The sequence below is a fragment of the Pseudonaja textilis genome, chromosome 1, assembly GCF_049901715.1.
Source record: "Pseudonaja textilis isolate UNSWEBS1 chromosome 1, rPseTex1.2, whole genome shotgun sequence".
In the NCBI taxonomy this organism is placed as follows: Eukaryota; Metazoa; Chordata; class Lepidosauria; order Squamata; family Elapidae; genus Pseudonaja; species Pseudonaja textilis.
The window spans coordinates 101,110,743-101,132,865 of NC_141990.1; the positions used below are offsets into that span (position 1 = coordinate 101,110,743).

Genomic DNA, 22,123 nt, shown 5'->3' on the forward strand with positions numbered 1-22,123 from the left:
CTCACCCCATTTCTTTTCAAACTGCCATTTTCCCCCAACTCGATATGTCAGTAAGATTCCTCGTACATAAGGACATCAGATTTGCTTTAGAAGGAAACTGTTACCTGTAATCAATGCTTCTTAGCTTACCTATAGTATTACAGTTGCACAAACATTGAACCAGTTTGGGAACACAACTTAAAGGATAGGAACAAATCACCTAATACAATGGTGGCATGTTGTTATAGTGTCACAGATTGTGATCTATATTAACTCTTCCAAAGAATTCACTGGAGACTAAAATATTTTCTTTCCTTATTCTATTATATAGCCACAATTTTAAAAAACAAACATATATCTGTAGTGAATTACAATGAAACTGCATCAATAAATAATCTATAAACCAAGATTAAGGAAGAATTTCCAGGCTAGATTTTCAGTAATGATGGAAATGATGCCAATGATAATTATAGCAGAAATATAATTGAAATTATACATGTACAGACAGTAAATAACTCCCCCTTTCTGTAGTTCAAATAAAAAATAAAAATGGCAGCAATATAAGCTTTCTTCTCTACCTATCATGATCCTGATCTCTTTCTTCCATTTGTGGCTATTGTTTTAAAGGGGAAAAACTAGACATTAATATTACATACCTACATATATACCTACATATATACCTATACCTATACATTTATATATATGCAGGTCTTGGCATGTTCGGGTCTTTTCCCGTATAAGATTGAGAGTATCTTGGCGACATTTCAATGAGGTCCCACTCGCCATCCTCAGGCTGGTGCACCAGATGAACACTATACAGATGAACACTATACAGAAGCCTGATGATGGCAGATGAGATTCTGCTGAAACGTTGCTCCAACTTTAAAAGCACGACTACAATGACGTGGGAAAATACCCGAACAAAGCTGAATGCCATATATATATATATATATATATATATATATATATATATATATATATATATATATATATATATATATATATATCGTATATACGTATATATATATATATATATATATATATATATATATATATATATATATATATATATTATATATATATAAATATATATATATGTGTGTGTGTGTGTAAAATTGGAAGTATCTTGGCGACATTTCAATGAAATCTCATTCGTCATCTTCAGGCTTCTGTCTTTGGCTTTGTGCTTCTCAGAGTAATGTGAGCTTACAGCTGCTTCTTCCTTTTAACTGCTAGTGGGGGTGTGACGATTGGGTGTGGGCTTGGCTGTGTTCTGATTGGGTGGGGGTGTGTTCTCATTGGTTGGGGTTTGGCTGTGTTCTGATTGGGTGGGGGATTGGCTGTGTTCTGATTGGCTGGGGGAGTGTTCTGTTCAGGTGGGAGCTTGGTTGTGCTCAGGTTAGTCTTAATTGTCGGGGGATTTGAGCTGATGAGCTGTGATTCTGTTGTTTGGCTTCGTGTTCGTGGTCGTGCCACATCTTCTTGGTGGGTGTCCGTTCACTTCATGTATGGGTTGGAGGGGTTTGAAGTGGGTAGTGATGCAGCTGTGGTATGGCTTCTGGTCCGTGGTCTCATCATCTGTGTGGGTGTGAGTCTGCTTTCTACATGGAGGTGTGGTGGTAGCATCTTGTGTGGCCCTTGTGGGTGTGGGTCTGGTGTCATTCTTCATGTTAGGTACTCGTTTGTTAGTGAGGGCAGATTTCCAAATGGCTGGTAGGCGGGAGGTATCATCTCGTTTGTTCATGCTGTGTGGGCGTTTTTCTATCTCTATGGCTTCTCTGGTTATTCTGCTGTTGAAGTGTTCGGTTTTGGCGATAGTTCTGGTATTTTTAAAATCAATTTCATGTCCTGTGGCTTTGAGGTGTTGGACCAGGGAAGAGGTTGTTTCTTCTTTTTTGATTGAGTTCTTATGTTCTTCAATGCGTGCACTTATTCTTCTGTTAGTTTGTCCAATGTATGTGGTAGGGCAGGCAGTGCAGGGGATTTCATATACTCCTTGGTTTTCTAATTCGATTTTGTCTTTGGGGTTTCTTAGGATGGTGGATATTTTTCTGTTTGTGCAGAATGCTGTTTTGATGTTGTGTTTTTGGAGGATCTTGCTAATTTTGTCTGTAGTGCCTTTTATATATGGGAGGAGGGCTTTGCCGTTTTCTTGTTCTCTGTCTTGGATTTTGGTTGGGGTTTCTTTTTGGATTAGGTGGGTAATCTTTCTTTGGAATCCATTGGTTGTTAGTACATTAGTGAGAGTGAACAACTTCCTCACACACCTCAACAGCCTACACCACAAAATACAATTCACCATGGAAACAGAAGCTAACAATCAACTTCCCTTCCTAGATGTCTTAGTATACAAAAAATCCAATGGCTCCCTAGGACACACCATCTACCAGAAGAAAACACATACAAACCACTATCTACATGCACTCTCACGCACTCTCACACCACCACCCAGCACAGATCAATTCCGTAGCCGAGACACTCATCTCCAGAACAAAATGCTTAGCCGACAAACAACACCTAAAAACTGAACTACACATTCCCACTAATGTACTAAGACTAACCTGAGCACAACCAAGCCCCCACCTGAACAGAACACATCCCCAGCCAATCAGAACACAGCCAACCCCCCCAACCAATCAGAACACAGCCAAACCCCCAACCAATGAGAACACACCCCCACCCAATCAGAACACAGCCAAGGCCGCATGCAATCAAGTCACACCCCCACTAGCAGTTAAAAGGAAGAAGCAGTGGCAAGCTCACATTACTGCAAGAAGCACAAAGCCGAAGACACAAGCCTGAAGATGACGAATGAGATTTTGTTGAAACATCACCTAGATGCTTCCAATTTTACACAGGAGAAAACCCGAATAACCAAAGATAAACACACACACACACATATATACACATACAGTATTTGTTTTCTTAAGTTTTCACTGGTACTTACATGTATGGTATTCAGCTTTGTTCAGGTATTTTCCCACATCATTGTAGTTGCTCTTTTAAAGTTGTAGCAACGTTTCGGCAGAATCTCATCTGCCATCATCAGGCTTCGGTATTGTGTTCATCTGTGAGTCAGACTATCACAGCCATTTCAGTTTTAAATTTGGGGCAGCCTACTGCTATGCCAGAATGGTTTTTTCTTCATCCTGATTGGTTGGGAGTCTTGGTCTGTGTTTATTGGTCTTGGAGTTTGCTGTGTTCTGCTTGATTGGTTTTTCTAATATCTTCTGTCTGTTTTGTGGCTTTTTTTGTCTTGATTGGCTGGTAACATTGTGTTTCCTGTATTGGAGGCTTTTAGTGCAGCTTGGCTCCGAGTAAACTGATGGCTATCAATTGTTAGGAAGCTAGGTTTCATCTGGGTGCCTGGTTGGGGTATGTTTGAGCTGGAGGTATCGGGGAGATCTGTTTGTGCCAAGGTGTTTGGCTGGCTTGTGGTATAGAGATTGTTTTGTTTGAAAGTGCAGGCTTCCAGATAATTGACAGTCTGGTGGAGTCATCTCTTCTATTCATGCTTTCAGGTCTTTCTTCAATCTCTATGGCTTCTCTGATAATTCCGTAGCTGGGGTTTTCTATAGTGGCTAGGGTTTTGGTGCCATTGAAGTTGATGCTATGACCTGTGGCTTTCATGTGTTGGACTAGTGAGGAAGTGTGTTCCAGCTTTTTTACTGCATTTTGTGTTCATCCAGGTGGGTACTTATTCTTCTATTGGTCTGTCCAATGTATGTGGCAGGGTATGATGCCCAGGGGACTTCATATATGCCTTGGTTTTCCAGGTCAATTTTATCTTTAGGGTTTCTTAGGATGGCTGCTATTTTTCTGTCTATTTTGAAGGCAGTCTTGATGTGATGCCTGTGTAGTATCTTACTGATTTTGTCTTAGTATCTCTTATGTAGGGCAAGACAGCTGTTCCATAGGTCTGTTCATCTTCTAGGTCTCCATTATGTCTCAGTGTGATTTTGTGGATCAAGCCAGTGGTTTTGCTTTTGTGGAAGCCCTTGGCTGTCAATACTTTAGTCAAGGTGCATAGTTCAGTATTTATGTGTGCCTTGTCTGCCAGGCATTTGGTTCTGGCACTTAGTGTTTGGCCACGGAGTTTATCTGTGCTGGGTAGTGGTGGGATTGGGAGTTGAGGTAGCAGTTGGTGTGTGTTTTCTTCTGGTATATGGTGTGTCCTAGTGTGCCATCTGTTTTTTTGTAGATTAGTACATCTAGGAATGGTAGTTGTTTGTTTGTTTCTGTTTCCATGGTGAATTTGATTTTGGGGTGTGTGTTGTTTAGGTGTGTTAGGAAATTGTTTAGGTTTTCTTTTCCATGGGGCCAAATCACAAATGTGTCATCGATGTATCTTAGCCATAGTTTGGGTTTGTGGGTGACATTGGCTAGGGCTCTGGATTCGAATTCTTCCATAAACAGGTTTGCAATGATGGGTGACAGTGGTGATCCCATAGGGGCTCCTTCAATTTGCTTGTATCTTTGTCCTTTGTATATGAAATATGTGTTGGTTAAGCAGTGTTCTGTTAGTTCTATGAGGTGTTTGGGTGGTTGGTATTTATTTTTGATGATTTCAAGAGTTTCTTTTATCAGGACTTGAGTGAATAGTGAAACCACGTCGAAACTTACAAGCAGATCTTTTTGTTCCATATGTAGATCTTTGATCATTTCCAAGAGGTGGTATGAGTTTTGTATATGTGAAGCTGCTGCTTCAGCCAAACACCTGGGCACAAACAGACTCCCCCCGATACCTCCAGCTCAAACACACCCCAACCAGGCACCCAGATGAAACCTAGCTTCCTAACAATTGATAGCCATCAGTTTACTCGGAGCCAAGCCGCACTAAAAGCCTCCAATACAGGAAACACAATGTTGCCAGCCAATCAAGACAAAAAAAGCCACAAAACAGACAGAAGATATTAGAAACACCAATCAAGCAGAACATGGCAAACTCCAAGACTGGTAAACACAAACCAAGACTCCCAACCAATCAGGATGAAGAAAAAACCATTCCGGCACAGCGTAGGCTAGCCCCAAATTTAAAACAGAAATGGTTGTGAAAGTCTGACTCACAGATGAAGACTATACAGAAGCCTGATGATGGCAGATGAGATTTTGCCGAAACGTTGCTACAACTTTAAAAGAACAACTACAATGACGTGGGAAAATACCCGAACAAAGCTGAATAACACACACACACACACACACACACACACACACACACACATACATACACATACACACGCATAAAAGCAAAATACCACTCACACATCATCACAATATCTCCAGAACCGTAAAGCCTACAAACTTGAAATTTGGCATGTATGTTCCTCTTGGCTTGTAGGTGCTCACTAAGAAAGAATTTTTCTAAATGACCATCAGAACATTAGTATTTCATATGTTATTATTAACACACTCTGATGCTAATGAGTTGTACTCCCCCTCCCCAACTGAAAAGAAATCTGTTCCAAATGCAAAACACAAGCAGAGGAGTTTCAGTTTTACTTTCACAGCAGCAACCAGCTTTAGTACAGAACAGTTGAGCTAAGCCACGCCCAGGCTCCTTGCTGTCTCCTTCTTGCTCACACAGCAAATACTGTTTCAGTTTCCAAATAGCCTCAAACACTGACAGGACACTAGCCAGATGAATACTGATGGATGCTGGTAGGCAGAGGCAGAATTTTTTTTTTGCCTTATTTTCCTCCTAAAAACTAAACCCAACCATATAGTTTCATAGCGAAGCACGGGTATCAAGCTAGTGTAATATATACATAAGTTTAAAGACCCAGGTTCACATACAGCCCACAAAAGCCTCGAATTGCAGCCTCAAAGTTTTTCAGAAATAGTTACCATTAACACTTCGTTTTTAATGGGTCAGAAAGAGGAGATTAATTTCTAGACAATATTCTAAAATTATTTAAGACATCAGGCTAGAAACTAGCAGACTATGAGTTCTAGCCCCACTTTAAGCACAAAGCCAGCTAGAAGACCTTGAGCTGGTCACTCTCTCTCAACTCTAGGAAGCAGTCAATGGCAAACCGCTTCTCAAAATCTTGCCAAGAAACCTGCAGAGATTTGTCCAGACAATCTCCAATAATTCAGGCATGATTAAATGGAAGAAAACAAAACAAAACAAAATGTACTTTTGTCTTGTTCGGTCCAGTATTGGGATATGCATTTCTCTCATGCTGAAAATTATTCAATAATTAAATGCAACTCTAAACTGTGAATTCTGTTGTTGGGAATGTATCATTCCATCTCATCCATAAGTAAACATTTGCATTTCAAATAAAAAAATCAAGAATTAAGAAGAACAAAATAGTTTTCCTCTTAAAACTCTTCGCTATAACCACCCTCAAAATTTCAGACATCCAAACTAACATTCAAAAGAATTCAATTCAATTCTACTTCTCCCGTTAGGACAATGTGGGATTCAAAGGAGATGCACTAATAGTGCTCAGCCAAAACTAAACAAATTATATTGTAGCTTAGTGCAATGCTTGAATCTAATTAATATCCTATGTATGTCAATTTCAAGTATTATTTTTTCCTCTTTTCTCTGCCCTCCTTGACCCTTCACACTATTAGCAAGATGGAGTTTTACTCTGACCTTACTTGAGGTGTTACTAGAAACCTTTCCATTCTTTCCAAAGTGTTTCACATTGAGTATTGAGCAAGAATGAGGTCATTTCAATGTTGGAACTTCGTCAGAATGATTAAAACAGCACAATAATGCCACTCAACTCAGAACAAAGCATGTTAATCTTGAAAAGGATAATATTAGTAAACAATTTAATTATATTTTCTCCACTAACATGTTTCATATCCATGCACATTAGATTATCATATGGCATTAGGGCATGGTTTGTTTTAAATATGACTGATTGAACACATGATACTATCCTAGATTACAAAAAGTGGGTTCATGCATTACATTAAATCAAAACTACACAAACCACACTGTGTTTTAATGCAGTGCATGACTTTGGGCCAGTAACTCTGCCTCGACCCAATCCACTTCACGACGTTATTGTTGTGAGGGAAAACCGCCTTGAGTTATTCATAAAAATAATATATAATATAACATGGGAGAAGTTGCAAGAAGTTAGTAAGAATTACTCTGTAGTGTTTCATCCTTAGTATGAACAAGTCCAAACGTGAATAGAAAGCTGTAACAAAATGAGACACAGAGCTGATCAAAAAGCTCTGAAGGCAAAGGATTCTGATCTACAGATGAAAACCTGAATGTGACTGTTACATCTAAAGTCTGTGTTCTATTGATAATTACCTCTTACTGCTGTGTTGTGCCATGGACAATTTCATTACATTGATTTAAGTTAAGGGTTTTTTGGGTGGAACATGAGGTTGTAGGTTTCTAGTAAAAGTTTAGGCACAAATGATTTTTTTTTTCTTCTGAGGAAGAAAAGAGAGATGTGTTGGGTTTTCTCCTGATTTTGTCAATACCCACTGGCATTATAGTTTCTTGGAGTTGGTTATATGAGGGGAAAAATTGCTGTTGGGTTGCAGAGCCCTATTACTATGCTTTGCTCTTCCTTTTATAGAAGACACCATCATGATCATATGTGAGGCCATTTTTAAGACTCTAAAGTAGAATTCCACCTAGGTGAATTTGGAAAGCTGTTGTGGCTATTTCTTTTTAGCATGAACAAATGAACCTTAAATGCCATTACCTTTGAGAACAGAAATGTGCTGTCGGCTCTCTCCATCTGTAGAGTAATTCCTGAATTCAATATCTTCTCCATCTTTTAATTCAACCTTATCATAACCATACCAGCCAAGGAGCTCATTCATGGTGTTTTCTGCAAAATTCTGAAAGAGAAGAATTACCTACTTATTTATGCAATCAATAATCATTTAGAGCCAAAGGATGAATACATAAATCAAAATCTATTTGCACTGTACCGTGAAATAGCGGCTTTGTCCCACCTACTCTAGACTAACGTTCATTTATCAAGTCACATACATAGAATGTAAAGCATTTAAATCTTTGAATGACATATGTAATTATGACAGGTCTGCATGAATTTGTAATTTAAAGAAAAATATGAGAGGGAAAAGAGCTATTTATCATTCCTTGCACATGAATTGATAGTCAGCAATATATTTAACACATATTTTTCATAAAACTTTATATCCTGAGCTTCTATAAAGTATTTAAAGCACACCAGGAAAGCAATAGAAGAACTGGAATTGTTTCAAAGGCACTAGTCTATCAATCTAGATTACAGCAATTCAAATTAGTACACAAGCCACCACTTCAAGCAAAGATTCATTTAAACCAAATCTGATAAAATAGAAATGCAGATAATTATAGAAAATAATGCAGATATATTTCAGATTTTGTTCGAAACCACTAATTCCCACTCTCATATATTGTTTTTCCTGAGTAGTCTCAGCCATTTCTTTTCTATCTGGTAAACATTGTGGGGCTCTGCATTACTAGCTCGTCTTGCATTTTTCCCAAATTTTATTATTTTTCGGGTGGACTTTCCCACTTTTCAACTAACTATAAATAGTTTCTTTATTCAGGTATAAACTAATATACTGTTTTCTTTCCACTTGCACAAAGGCGCTTCCCCACTTTCTTCCCACCTGCAACTGACAGTTAACACAGATCTTTCAACATTGAAATGGTAGGATCATGAAATCATGGCCTAATTACTAATTAGAAAGTTGAGTTTTGTGGCACCTCAGAAAGCAGGAGCCTTGGGCTGGACCTCTTCCCCTTCTACCAACACTTTACACCAACACTGGCTGAACCACAGTGCTTCCCTTTCCCAACCTCCTCAGCTGGCTCAGAAGGATATCATGAGCATGGTACTGAAAGCCTTTGAGACATCAAGTAGGGCCAGGATGGATACTCCATGCCCACCCGAGATTATCCCCAGCACAATTAATGCCATGTTATGTTTTACTTCATCCTGAAACAGGATTTTAATTGGCCCAAATAGAAGAAGACAGAAAATCACTTCACTATAATATATAACATTCTCTATATAATCTAGAGTTTTGCATCTATGTCTGAAATTCACACATACACACACACACAAACACACTATTGGGGGTGGGAGGATGTGTCTATGTAATTAAGGCCCAAGACTGATTTTTTTTTTTTGGACATAATAATGTAGCAATGTAAAGGAAAATGTAGCACCACACAAATACTACTTATTGAATTTCTCATTTGTACCCACGTTTCCACTCATATATAACCAAAAAAGCTTCAATCAAATATAAAAATGTTGTATGTCTAAGATTTTGCCCAGTTGCCAAAAAACCCTCCCTATAAGATTATTATTATAATTGAGAAAGTAAGTGAGGAGGAGGATGGGATGATATACCCTGATAAAATAAATATTTGATTGGCTGCAACACCAAATGATATAAAATTACATCATAAACACACACATATATGCACGCACATGATGAACTGATTTCTAGGATTTGGGCTGTTTTAGAATAGTCTTTTGATATCAATGAATCAAATATTCTAATCTACCCATAAGTTTTGGGACTCCAAAATACATTTCATTTGTATTCTTCCTCCCTCAAAAAAAAGGACAGATGGAAGGGTTAAGGTTAATGAGTGCAAGGGCCTTGAAAAGCACTCTAAAACTAGCAGGAAGTAGTGGAACAATGGGCATATTTTGATCACGGCTGGCAATTGCAAGCAAAATGCCACTGGGCTAATCCAACTCTCTACAGAGAAGGGACCAATAAACTTCAAATCCAATTTCTTGGAGGGCAACAAGGAGGACAAAAAAACCCTAATGGAAACTTTGATAATCCCAAGGAACAATAGGATTTGCCTATTAATGATGATCAGTAGCACACTTGTAAAGTAAAGTCTTGGCAAATTCTAGCTACACTTTGAAAAGTAGTTGTGTTACCTGCATCTCTTATAAATATTTAAACCATTTAGGACAGAAGGGTAGCCTTGGTTAAGCAGTGGGGTTAAAAGCCAAAAGAAAACCTGAAATGATGATATATCAGTAGAAGAATGAACTAACTTGTTAAAAAACAAATCTAACTGTATGAGTTAGGCTAATTTGTTCTGGTGATAGTTGACAATTGCAGAGAATAAATGGATCACCATTCAGGTGGAAAGGCTTTGAAATACATCCTGTAATTAAGCTACTCTAATTGATCAACAACTTGGTGAACCTGGTGCAGACTAGAAATATTACCTAAATGACCATCAGTTAACATTAGTATTTCATATCAAAGTTATTATTAACACACTCTGATGCTAATGAGTTGTACTCCCCCCTCCCAACTGAAAAAGAAATCTGTTCCAAATGCAAAACACAAGCAGAGGAGTTTCAGTTTTACTTTCACAGCAGCAACCAGCTTTAGTACAGAACAGTTGAGCTAAGCCACGCCCAGGCTCCTTGCTGTCTCCTTCTTGCTCACACAGCAAATACTGTTTCAGTTTCCAAATAGCCTCAAACACTGACAGGACACTAGCCAGATGAATACTGATGGATGCTGGTAGGCAGAGGCAGAATTTTTTTTTGCCTTATTTTCCTCCCTAAAAACTAAAACCCAACCATATAGTTTCATAGCGACTGCACGGGTATCAAGCTAGTGTAATATATACATAAGTTTAAAGACCCAGGTTCACATACAGCCCACAAAAGCCTCGAATTGCAGCCTCAAAGTTTTCAGAAATAGTTACCATTAACACTTCGTTTTTAATGGGTCAGAAAGAGGAGATTAATTTCTAGACAATATTCTAAAATTATTTAAGACATCAGGCTAGAAACTAGCAGACTATGAGTTCTAGCCCCACTTTAAGCACAAAGCCAGCTAGAAGACCTTGAGCTGGTCACTCTCTCTCAACTCTAGGAAGCAGTCCATGGCGAACCGCTTCTCAAAATCTTGCCAAGAAACCTGCAGAGATTTGTCCAGACAATCTCCAATAATTCAGGCATGATTAAATGGAAGAAAACAAAACAAAACAAAATGTACTTTTGTCTTGTTAGGTCCAGTATTGGAATATGCATTTCTCTCATGCTGAAAATTATTCAATAATTAAATGCAACTCTAAACTATGAATTCTGTTGTTGGGAATGTATCATTCCATCTCATCCATAAGTAAACATTTGCATTTCAAATAAAAAAATCAAGAATTAAGAAGAACAAAATAGTTTTCCTCTTAAAACTCTTCGCTATAACCACCCTCAAAATTTCAGACATCCAAACTAACATTCAAAAGAATTCAATTCAATTCTACTTCTCCCGTTAGGACAATGTGGGATTCAAAGGAGATGCACTAATAGTGCTCAGCCAAAAACTAAACAAATTATATTGTAGCTTAGTGCAATGCTTGAATCTAATTAATATCCTATGTATGTCAATTTCAAGTATTATTTTTTCCTCTTTTCTCTGCCCTCCTTGACCCTTCACACTATTAGCAAGATGGAGTTTTACTCTGACCTTACTTGAGGTGTTACTAGAAACCTTTCCATTCTTTCCAAAGTGTTTCACATTGAGTATTGAGCAAGAATGAGAGTCATTTCAATGTTGGAACTTCGTCAGAATGATTAAAACAGCACAATAATGCCACTCAACTCAGAACAAAGCATGTTAATCTTGAAAAGGATAATATTAGTAAACAATTTAATTATATTTTCTCCACTAACATGTTTCATATCCATGCACATTAGATTATCATATGGCATTAGGGCATGGTTTGTTTAAATATGACTGATTGAACACATGATACTATCCTAGATTACAAAAAGTGGGTTCATGCATTACATTAAATCAAAACTACACAAACCACACTGTGTTTTAATGCAGTGCATGACTTTGGGCCAGTAACTCTGCCTATGACCCAATCCACTTCACGACGTTATTGTTGTGAGGAAAACACATATGAGTTATTCATAAAAATAATATATAATATAACATGGGAGAAGTTGCAAGAAGTTAGTAAGAATTACTCTGTAGTGTTTCATCCTTAGTATGAACAAGTCCAAGCGTGAATAGAAAGCTGTAACAAAATGAGACACAGAGCTGATCAAAAAGCTCTGAAGGCAAAGGATTCTGATCTACAGATGAAAACCTGAATGTGACTGTTACATCTAAAGTCTGTGTTCTATTGATAATTACCTCTTACTGCTGTGTTGTGCCATGGACAATTTCATTACATTGATTTAAGTTAAGGGTTTTTGGGTGGAACATGAGGTTGTAGGTTTCTAGTAAAAGTTTAGGCACAAATGATTTTTTTTTTCTTCTGAGGAAGAAAAGAGAGATGTGTTGGGTTTTTCTCCTGATTTTGTCAATACCCACTGGCATTATAGTTTCTTGGAGTTGGTTATATGAGGGGAAAAATTGCTGTTGGGTTGCAGAGCCCTATTACTATGCTTTGCTCTTCCTTTTATAGAAGACACCATCATGATCATATGTGAGGCCATTTTTAAGACTCTAAAGTAGAATTCCACCTAGGTGAATTTGGAAAGCTGTTGTGGCTATTTCTTTTAGCATGAACAAATGAACCTTAAATGCCATTACCTTTGAGAACAGAAATGTGCTGTCGGCTCTCTCCATCTGTAGAGTAATTCCTGAATTCAATATCTTCTCCATCTTTTAATTCAACCTTATCATAACCATACCAGCCAAGGAGCTCATTCATGGTGTTTTCTGCAAAATTCTGAAAGAAAGAATTACCTACTTATTTATGCAATCAATAATCATTTAGAGCCAAAGGATGAATACATAAATCAAAATCTATTTGCACTGTACACGTGAAATAGCGGCTTTGTCCCACCTACTCTAGACTAACGTTCATTTATCAAGTCACATACATAGAATGTAAAGCATTTAAATCTTTGAATGACATATGTAATTATGACAGGTCTGCATGAATTTGTAATTTAAAGAAAAATATGAGAGGGAAAAGAGCTATTTATCATTCCTTGCACATGAATTGATAGTCAGCAATATATTTAACACATATTTTTCATAAAACTTTATATCCTGAGCTTCTATAAAGTATTTAAAGCACACCAGGAAAGCAATAGAAGAACTGGAATTGTTTCAAAGGCACTAGTCTATCAATCTAGATTACAGCAATTCAAATTAGTACACAAGCCACCACTTCAAGCAAAGATTCATTTAAACCAAATCTGATAAAATAGAAATGCAGATAATTATAGAAAATAATGCAGATATATTTCAGATTTTGTTGAAACCACTAATTCCCACTCTCATATATTGTTTTTCCTGAGTAGTCTCAGCCATTTCTTTTCTATCTGGTAAACATTGTGGGGCTCTGCATTACTAGCTCGTCTTGCATTTTTCCCAAATTTTATTATTTTTCGGGTGGACTTTCCCACTTTTCAACTAACTATAAATAGTTTCTTTATTCAGGTATAAACTAATATACTGTTTTCTTTCCACTTGCACAAAGGCGCTTCCCCACTTTCTTCCCACCTGCAACTGACAGTTAACACAGATCTTTCAACATTGAAATGGTAGGATCATGAAATCATGGCCTAATTACTAATTAGAAAGTTGAGTTTTGTGGCACCTCAGAAAGCAGGAGCCTTGGGCTGGACCTCTTCCCCTTCTACCAACACTTTACACCAACACTGACTGAACCACAGTGCTTCCCTTTCCCAACCTCCTCAGCTGGCTCAGAAGGATATCATGAGCATGGTACTGAAAGCCTTTGAGACATCAAGTAGGGCCAGGATGGATACTCCATGCCCACCCGAGATTATCCCCAGCACAATTAATGCCATGTTATGTTTTACTTCATCCTGAAACAGGATTTTAATTGGCCCAAATAGAAGAAGACAGAAAATCACTTCACTATAATATATAACATTCTCTATATAATCTAGAGTTTTGCATCTATGTCTGAAATTCACACATACACACACACACACACAAACACACTATTGGGGGTGGGAGGATGTGTCTATGTAATTAAAGCCCAAGGCTGATTTTTTTTTCTCATTTGTACCCACGTTTCCACTCATATATAACCAAAAAAGCTTCAATCAAATATAAAAATGTTGTATGTCTAAGATTTTGCCCAGTTGCCAAAAAACCCTCCCTATAAGATTATTATTATAATTGAGAAAGTAAGTGAGGAGGAGGATGGGATGATATACCCTGATAAAATAAATATTTGATTGGCTGCAACACCAAATGATATAAAATTACATCATAAACACACACATATATGCATGCACGTAATGAACTGATTTCTAGGATTTGGGCCGTTTTAGAATAGTCTTTTGATATCAATGAATCAAATATTCTAATCTACCCATAAGTTTTGGGACTCCAAAATACATTTCATTTGTATTCTTCCTCCCTCAAAAAAAAGGACAGATGGAAGGGTTAAGGTTAATGAGTGCAAGGGCCTTGAAAAGCACTCTAAAACTAGCAGGAAGTAGTGGAACAATGGGCATATTTTGATCACGGCTGGCAATTGCAAGCAAAATGCCACTGGGCTAATCCAACTCTCTACAGAGAAGGGACCAATAAACTTCAAATCCAATTTCTTGGAGGGCAACAAGGAGGACAAAAAAACCCTAATGGAAACTTTGATAATCCCAAGGAACAATAGGATTTGCCTATTAATGATGATCAGTAGCACACTTGTAAGAAGTCTTGGCAAATTCTAGCTACACTTTGAAAAGTAGTTGTGTTACCTGCATCTCTTATAAATATTTAAACCATTTAGGACAGAAGGGGTAGCCTTGGTTAAGCAGTGGGGTTAAAAGCCAAAAGAAACCTGAAATGATGATATATCAGTAGAAGAATGAACTAACTTGTTAAAAACAAATATAACCAGAGTTAGGCTAATTTGTTCTGGTGATAGTTGACATGAAGCATTGATCTAAAGTAGAAAGATTATAAAGAGCAGAGAATAAATGGATCTTAACATTCAGTAATTGGAACAAGGCTTTCCAAATACATCCTGTAATTGCACTTCTCTATCTGAAATTCAGATGATTAGCCATACTTTTCTGCTGAAATGCATTATTGATCAACAACTTGGTGGTTTCTGGTGCAGACTGAAGAACCTTACCTGAAACAAAGTGAATCATTTTTGTAAACAATCTACCACTATCAAATTATCAATCAGACTCTCAATGCCCAGTAATAGCACTGAAAGAAACAGTCCCAAGATCTTTTCAGAGAGGAAATTCAGTGTAAAAAAATCCCCCAAAAGGACTACCTATAATGCAGAAAGTTATATAATAGACCCAACCTGAAAGCACAGAATAATAGGATGGATAAAACAGGCTGTTGCTTCTTTGCATCTTAACTCCTGGCTTTCTGGTAGCCCAAGGCCTCCCACCTGTTCTAAAGTCTTGAAAGGGAAATGTCTTTGCTGAATATCTGGGGGCAATTTGGACTTTTATTTACAAAACAATCTTTGATTCTATAGATAAAAAAACATCATTTTTAAAAATATTTTTATTATTTATTTTTATTAATGCAAAGGTAAAAGATTGATATGAACTAAGAAAAATATAAAAAACAAAGGAAAGAAAAAGATACATACAAAGTGATAGGAAAAAAATAAGGAAAAAAGATATATCAAGGATGACTCCCCCCTCCCTTCAGGCAACAATAAATTCAATAACTTAACACCTTCTCCAATATTTCAATAAAAAAGGATACATTCTTCCCATACATCATCCTTTATAAAAAAAATTAAATTATAAAAACTTTAATTTACTTCTAATCTGCAAATGTTTATTAGGAGCTAGCAGAACACATTATATTTTTACATTGATCTAATAAATCCATTTTGTATTCCAACTTATCTTTTTTTTTCTAAGAAATCAAACAAAAAAAATCTGTCTCCATTTATAAACATATCTGAAGCCTCATTGTTCAGCCCTGGTCAAAAATAAATTCAATTAATAGCTATCAGGAACCACAATATATATATTAATCATAATCAAATAAATCCATTTTGAATTCCTTCTGTTTACTTTTCTTGATATTTAATCCCATCAAATAATGTCCCACAAGATGGTTTCTTATCAATTTCTCTTTGTCGCCTCTCAGAAACAACTTAATTATGACATTCCTTTTGTAAATCCAAGATAAGGCAGCTTTCCAAGTCATTCTTCTGGTTCATTATTTGTGTGCCTCCTTTAATTATTAAAATATCAGCTGTTTTATTTGTAACTCCATTGTACCATCGTTTTCTATATCCTTATTTTCCACATCATAGTCAATTTAGTGGAAGAAAGTTTAACAAAGCCAACTAGTGCAAAATGATCAGGATTTTTTCCAGCATCATTATATGCACAAAACCGCTCAAAATCATCAGAAGTTATGAGATTTCAGTAACCACACAAGAGATTTGGATAATATTTTAAAGCATTATATCTTTTAAGTCAGCAGGGTGCATTTCACTTGTTGGCTAAATGCTATGGTACCTGTGAATGCTGTCTTGTATCTCCTGTTCCAGACTGTGGGCAAATTGGAAGCACCTGCTAAGCACTCCTAAAATGTTACTTAGATGGAAATTGCAACAGCATCTGAAAAAAATCAGGCATGTTTATATCCTTTTTACTTAGTGCCCTGTATATAGAAGGCTTTGACCCTTCTAGCAACTAAGTTTGTTATAAAAATAATAATTGAAAATGTCGATGTCAGTATCAAAGAAAGCCCACCCATGTCCAAAAATTGTGTGTTATAAATTTCTTTAGATAATCCACAATTATTGTCTTTAACTGCCTCCTTGTTTAATAATGAGAAATTTTATTATTATAAAATGAAGTAAAGGTAACTATTAATTACAGCCTAAAATTAATTGTAGTATTTGGAAAACACTCTAAGTCCTAAAGCTATATAGAATGGACTATATTAAATAAAATTAGTCTTAAAACCTGTCTGACTATTTAACATTATAGTTCATGTTATTTCTACTATACGTGTTGAAAATATTGTTCTACTGCTAACTTCAGTTTTGCTGCTGCAAAGATCTTAAAACATTTGCCAAATATTAGCTCATGAGTAATCTCACTGAATTTACTGGCAGTATTTAGTTTCTTAATGTAAAACATGTGTTTAGGAATGCGGCATGACCAAGGCTATAGTTACTGAAGGATTAAATTTACATAGAGCTATAAAAACAGATGTGTAAAATAAATACAACTTCTTTGTAATCTTTCATTATCACTTTTTGAGACAGACATAGATAGATCTCTCATCAAAGCAACAATGATTTATAGGTACTTCTTCAGCAGGTGGCATGATATATCTTTAATGTGTGACTTGTCCAGTGGAAAATCTTATCTAACATTCTTACTAGATTCAATTCTAAATTTCTCCTACAGTTCTAAGGCTCTGTCCCATTCAGTCGGGAAGTCATGGCTGATGTAGCAGTTTTCAACTAATATTTGTTGCCTTCACCTTCTTTTCTTCCCTTCAGTGAGAGTTTGTAGGAATAAAATTGAAAGAAAGAAAATACAACTGTCTCAGAAGGAGAGTGAATAAAGAAATAATTAGTACATCCCATCCAAAATGGAAATTGGACCTCAGACAAAATAGTTTTGAAGGAAACTGTATGTCAATCCTCTCAGGTAAACCAGACAGAAAAACGGACCAGATGAGCTAATTCTAATTTATTGCAAGGCTACAGAAACAGTACTTTAGCACTGTTATACACTACCAGTCCTGTTTTTGAGAGATGGGTAGCCCTATAAATAAACAAAACCTTATTAAGTCTGAAAATATAAATTTCCTATTGTCACTTTGAACCGCCTGATCAATTAGGGTGAGCCTTTCCTAAAGTTCTTTCTCTATTAAACTCTTGTGGGCTCCTCCCTCTCTTATCTTATTGGTCACTAGGCAGCATCTCTTCCATTTATCTCGCAACGTCATTCTCTCATACCATTATATTATATAAGCACATTCAAATCAAACTCTAGCAGCACTCTGGTTATTCACTGCAGCTAGAAATAAATCTCTATGTGTTAAACCTCTTCTTGCATCCTGGAATGTCTCATCCCATAACCTGGCAGAGAGTGCAACAATTCCTCCCCCCACCCTTTTCCACAAAGAACTTCCACAAGCCTCCAGCGTAACCTGCCTTGCTATTTAGACCCCAGGGGAAGGGCTTTCTTGCTTATGGATTTCATTAACTGGCACTGATAAGGTTCCTCCACACAGCCATGTTTCTCCCATTGTCAAGATGGGAGGAAAGTAAGCCCAATAATATTGCTGCCTTCACAGAATGTAATTTGGGTCATTTTCAGTGCAGCTGTTGCTTCCCCTTTTCTAAGCTGGCACTGGAAAAAAGCAACTCCATGTATGCAGAGTCCAGGAGGTTATCTCGCTTAAATAAAAACTCTTCTTCCAGGGGCTTGACATTACATCGTATTTCTTTAAACAGATGATCTAATTAAGGAGTTATTTTGGTTGGGGATGGTACAATACAATCATTTTAAAATCCTCCTCTAAATATTTTTATATTTTAAAACATCTGACTTGAGTTTTTTATATGCAAGTTCAAAGCACCATCTGATTTACACTGATGGAAGTCAAGCCAAATTGATGTGGGCTTAGATATTATGTTAATTTCCCCCCTTTTTTTGCTGTGGTCAGTGGGAAGTTAATGTCCTGGTAGACCTGCATTTGGTCTCACATGAGGTCAACATTCCCATCTCTGAACCCCAGAAAAGGAAGAATAAAATATTTGTGCTGGAAAGTATTTCAGTCTCTCTGGAAGTCTTAGTATACATGGATATGGAAGTCCATAAGCTGGAGGAGAGGGCAGTACCACAGCAGACCTCCCAGGCAATTTGGAGTCCAGAAAATGGCTCACTTCCAGGGGCCCTTCTCCTTTTCACCAGATGGGAAGTCTTCTGCCATAACAGCAAGGAAACCACCGATTTCCTTCCAGAACCTCCTGAACAAATTTCAGTCTACCTCAGTAGAAGCCTGGAAATGTGATGGAGATTATGGTGTCAAGATATACTATTAAGGAAAAGCAAATAGTGTCTCTTTGTGCTACAACAAGCAAACTACTGTATATGGATGAGTCCATGGATTCACATTATTAGAGACTGAAATAATTGGTCTTCAAGTGAAATAACTTAGGACGAATTTCAAGAAGCTTGTATTGCACTGTATCGATTGTCAAGTATCATCTGTGTTTAGCCTGACATCCTAAAGATTGTGTTTATGCTTTCCATAACTGGTAAATATCATAGTTCTGTGCCACAAATGCAAAGTGTCATGGCTGTGGTAGTTTTTTGAGTTGTTTTTTTCTTCAGTTATTCAGAATGCTTTTGCAGGGAAGGAGGTTGTTTAAAAAGAAACTTCATTTACATTATTGCAGTTAGTAGTCTCTGTAGAGATAAGGAAAGGGTCTAAGCAATGTGTGCAAACATACTAATGTTAAGTTGCAAATTAATATTTTTCACTTTAATAATTTATGTTAAGAATTGCCCAGTACAAAAGAGGAAGTGGAATGGCTTTTTATATGACAAATCTATATACCAAGGAAGACATTGTTTATGAATGTGGAAGATAGGATGAGAATAATGACTTTCTAAATCAAGTGTTCAAGGCAGCAGGCCTTAGCAGCAATAGTGGATTTCAGTTAATCCCAACAAAGTAAAATTGGTTGATACACTAAAATATCATCAGGTTGGAGAAAAGCACTATGCTCATGGAATCAAGATAACATGGGGAATAGTTGGGGAAAGTCAGTTACATATCTTGGATTGCAAAATTTCAATGAACTTAGGCAGAAATTGGGCACATATCATGATTTGAAATTCTAATGTATAAACAAATTGAAGTATAATATTGAGACCCTCCCAAAATGGCTTACTGAACACAAAGGCATGAATGATTCCCATCAGAAGGAAAAAATGAAAAAAAAATTAATTAGATTGTATGAATGAATAGTGATCTTACTGACAAACTGAAACGCAAAAAGATGTATAAAAAATGGAAGTAAGGACTGATAACCAACATGGTATACAAATTGATAAGTCAAGCTTATAGAGATGGAGGTGAAAGCTGAAAATGAGATGAGGCTGGTGAGGAATGCAAAATATAATAAGAAGAATTTGAGAAAATATATTTCCAAAACTGAAGAGCCAAGGAAGTTATTGGTCTGTTCAACAGATAAAGTGGAGAAACAATAACAAAGAAAAAGAAGAAAGCAGAAAGCAAAATAGCTTTACAGCTGCCTTCTCTCAGAAGAGGAAGAAATGTTTTGCAAAAAGAAGGACTAATGTGGCTGAGTGTTGAAAAAGGTATAAAAAGCCTTGTGCCTATATGAAATTAATTCCAAATTGCAGATAGGATACTGAAAAAAATAATGAAAATAATATACCACTGATGATATTCAGTAACTATAACTATTGACTACACTTTGAAAACTCCTAGAGAACTGCTAAGATACTAGAAGAAACATTAAAAGAGAGGGGGAGGGAAGACTTGAAAAATTATACAATAGTCATTTTAATATCCATACTGTTTGAGATACTGGGGGCGGGTGGAAACAAGCACCATGTCTGCCAGCAGTTAGAAAAAAAAATGCTTCCTTTACAAGAACCGACCAAGAGTTTATCAAGAACAAATAATGTCAAACTAACTTTATGTCTTTTTATGACAGAGTTCCCTATATTGATGGAGCAAAGAAATGCTATAGTATCTTAATCACAGTAAAATGTATGGCAAAGTCTTCATGGACCTGATAAATAATGTGGGCAAGATAGTAATGTGGCCTGGTTGATTTGCAACTGAGCAGTCATCCTCAAAGGATGTTCATAAATTGTTCTGGAGGGAAAGATTAGGTGTAGTAGTCCTTCAAGTCTCCATCTTTGGCTCTCTATTAGTCAATATCTTCATAACTGATCTAGAACAGGGGTGTCAAACTCACGGCATCACCACGTGATGTATCATGACTTTTTCCCCCTTCGCTAAATGAGGCATGGCCAGCGTGTGATGTATCTGGCCTGTGGCCCATGAGTTTGACAGCCCTGATCCAGAACATGAAATGGAAGGGATTCTCATCAAATTTGCAGCTGAACAATATTGAAGGGGGGTGTTGATTAATATCTTCATTTACCTCCCAAAGGAGGTAAAACATTTTTAAGTTCACAAACAGATACCATGCAGAAGGAGCGTAAACAGACCCCCACCCTAATTCATTGAATTATAAGGAGGAGGCCCAGCACAATTAGTCTTGCAAAATTATGTTAGCTAATCTCAATAAAAGTAGTTTTAATCTTCCTATGGAATTGATTTCCTGGTCTGCTCTACCTAGTGGGCCTGATGTCATCTCTGGCAGATTGTGAAGAGATGGTGGGGAAAGTGGTGTGATAGACGGCAATGAAGTGGCAGTTCCTCAGGAAGGACAGAGTACATTTTAGGGTGGGGATGAGATAAAGGGCAACACAGCCAGGTTGAAGAGGAAACAGAGAAAGAGTTAGGATAGGCACTCCCTAGAATCTCCCAGGGTATCTCCATTAAGGTGAAAACAGTAAAGGTTTAGGGAGCACAAGATTGTATGTGCCTATTGTGCATAAGCAAATTAAGAACTGAAGTTTGGCTGGACTGTTCTATGTTGTTCTTGGGCTGGGCCTAACATAGACCAAGCAATGCTGTCAAGGCTTTTTCTCAGTACCTCAAGGCTGTGAAGGTCCAAGGGAGAACAAGTTTCAGCTCCATTATACCAAGACTGAGTTGTTGAAAGTGTTGCATCACTTGGATCCATGGATTTTCCATTGTTTTGTTCTGGATATGCGTTTCCCCGATGTTCAATTTGGAGTTCCTGTTTTAAAAACCAATACCAACCATGGCCAGAAAGACTTTCACATAAATCCATCATTTGTACCTGTTTCAGGATCAAGAGGTCTTTCTCATGTTCACTCATGCCTTGATCATATCCCAATTGAACATGAGCAACACATTCTTCCTGAGGCTACCCTTAAAGACCACTGGGAGCTATAACCAGAATAGAGTGGCATGTATAGTTTTGCTACAATACACATATATAACACTATTACTTTCTGAGATGGTCTTCTGGATGCAATTCAAAGTTCTAACTATCATGTATAAAGAGGATGGGATTGAAATACCTTTGGCCCTGTATAAGGTCACCGGGGGATGCGGTGGCTCA

General features: G+C 37.0%; 1 protein-coding gene across 4 annotated transcripts in view; it reads right to left on the bottom strand.

Moving 5' to 3' along the window:
• The window catches only part of SOBP (sine oculis binding protein homolog), a 176,540-nt gene that overhangs the window by 144,070 nt on the left and 10,347 nt on the right, over positions 1-22,123 (bottom strand). For 3 of the 4 annotated variants that reach the window (XR_015739635.1, XM_087913476.1, XM_087913465.1), the window contains exon 1: positions 7,665-7,800. Coding sequence is in view for 3 of the 4 variants with exons in the window: in XM_087913476.1 (XP_087769602.1) it covers positions 7,665-7,785 (121 nt within the window). In the remaining variant the exon portion in view is untranslated. Of the gene's footprint in view, positions 1-7,664; positions 7,801-12,513; positions 12,653-22,123 lie in introns of those variants that run through there. The other variant, XM_026726650.2, reaches the window with a different exon arrangement.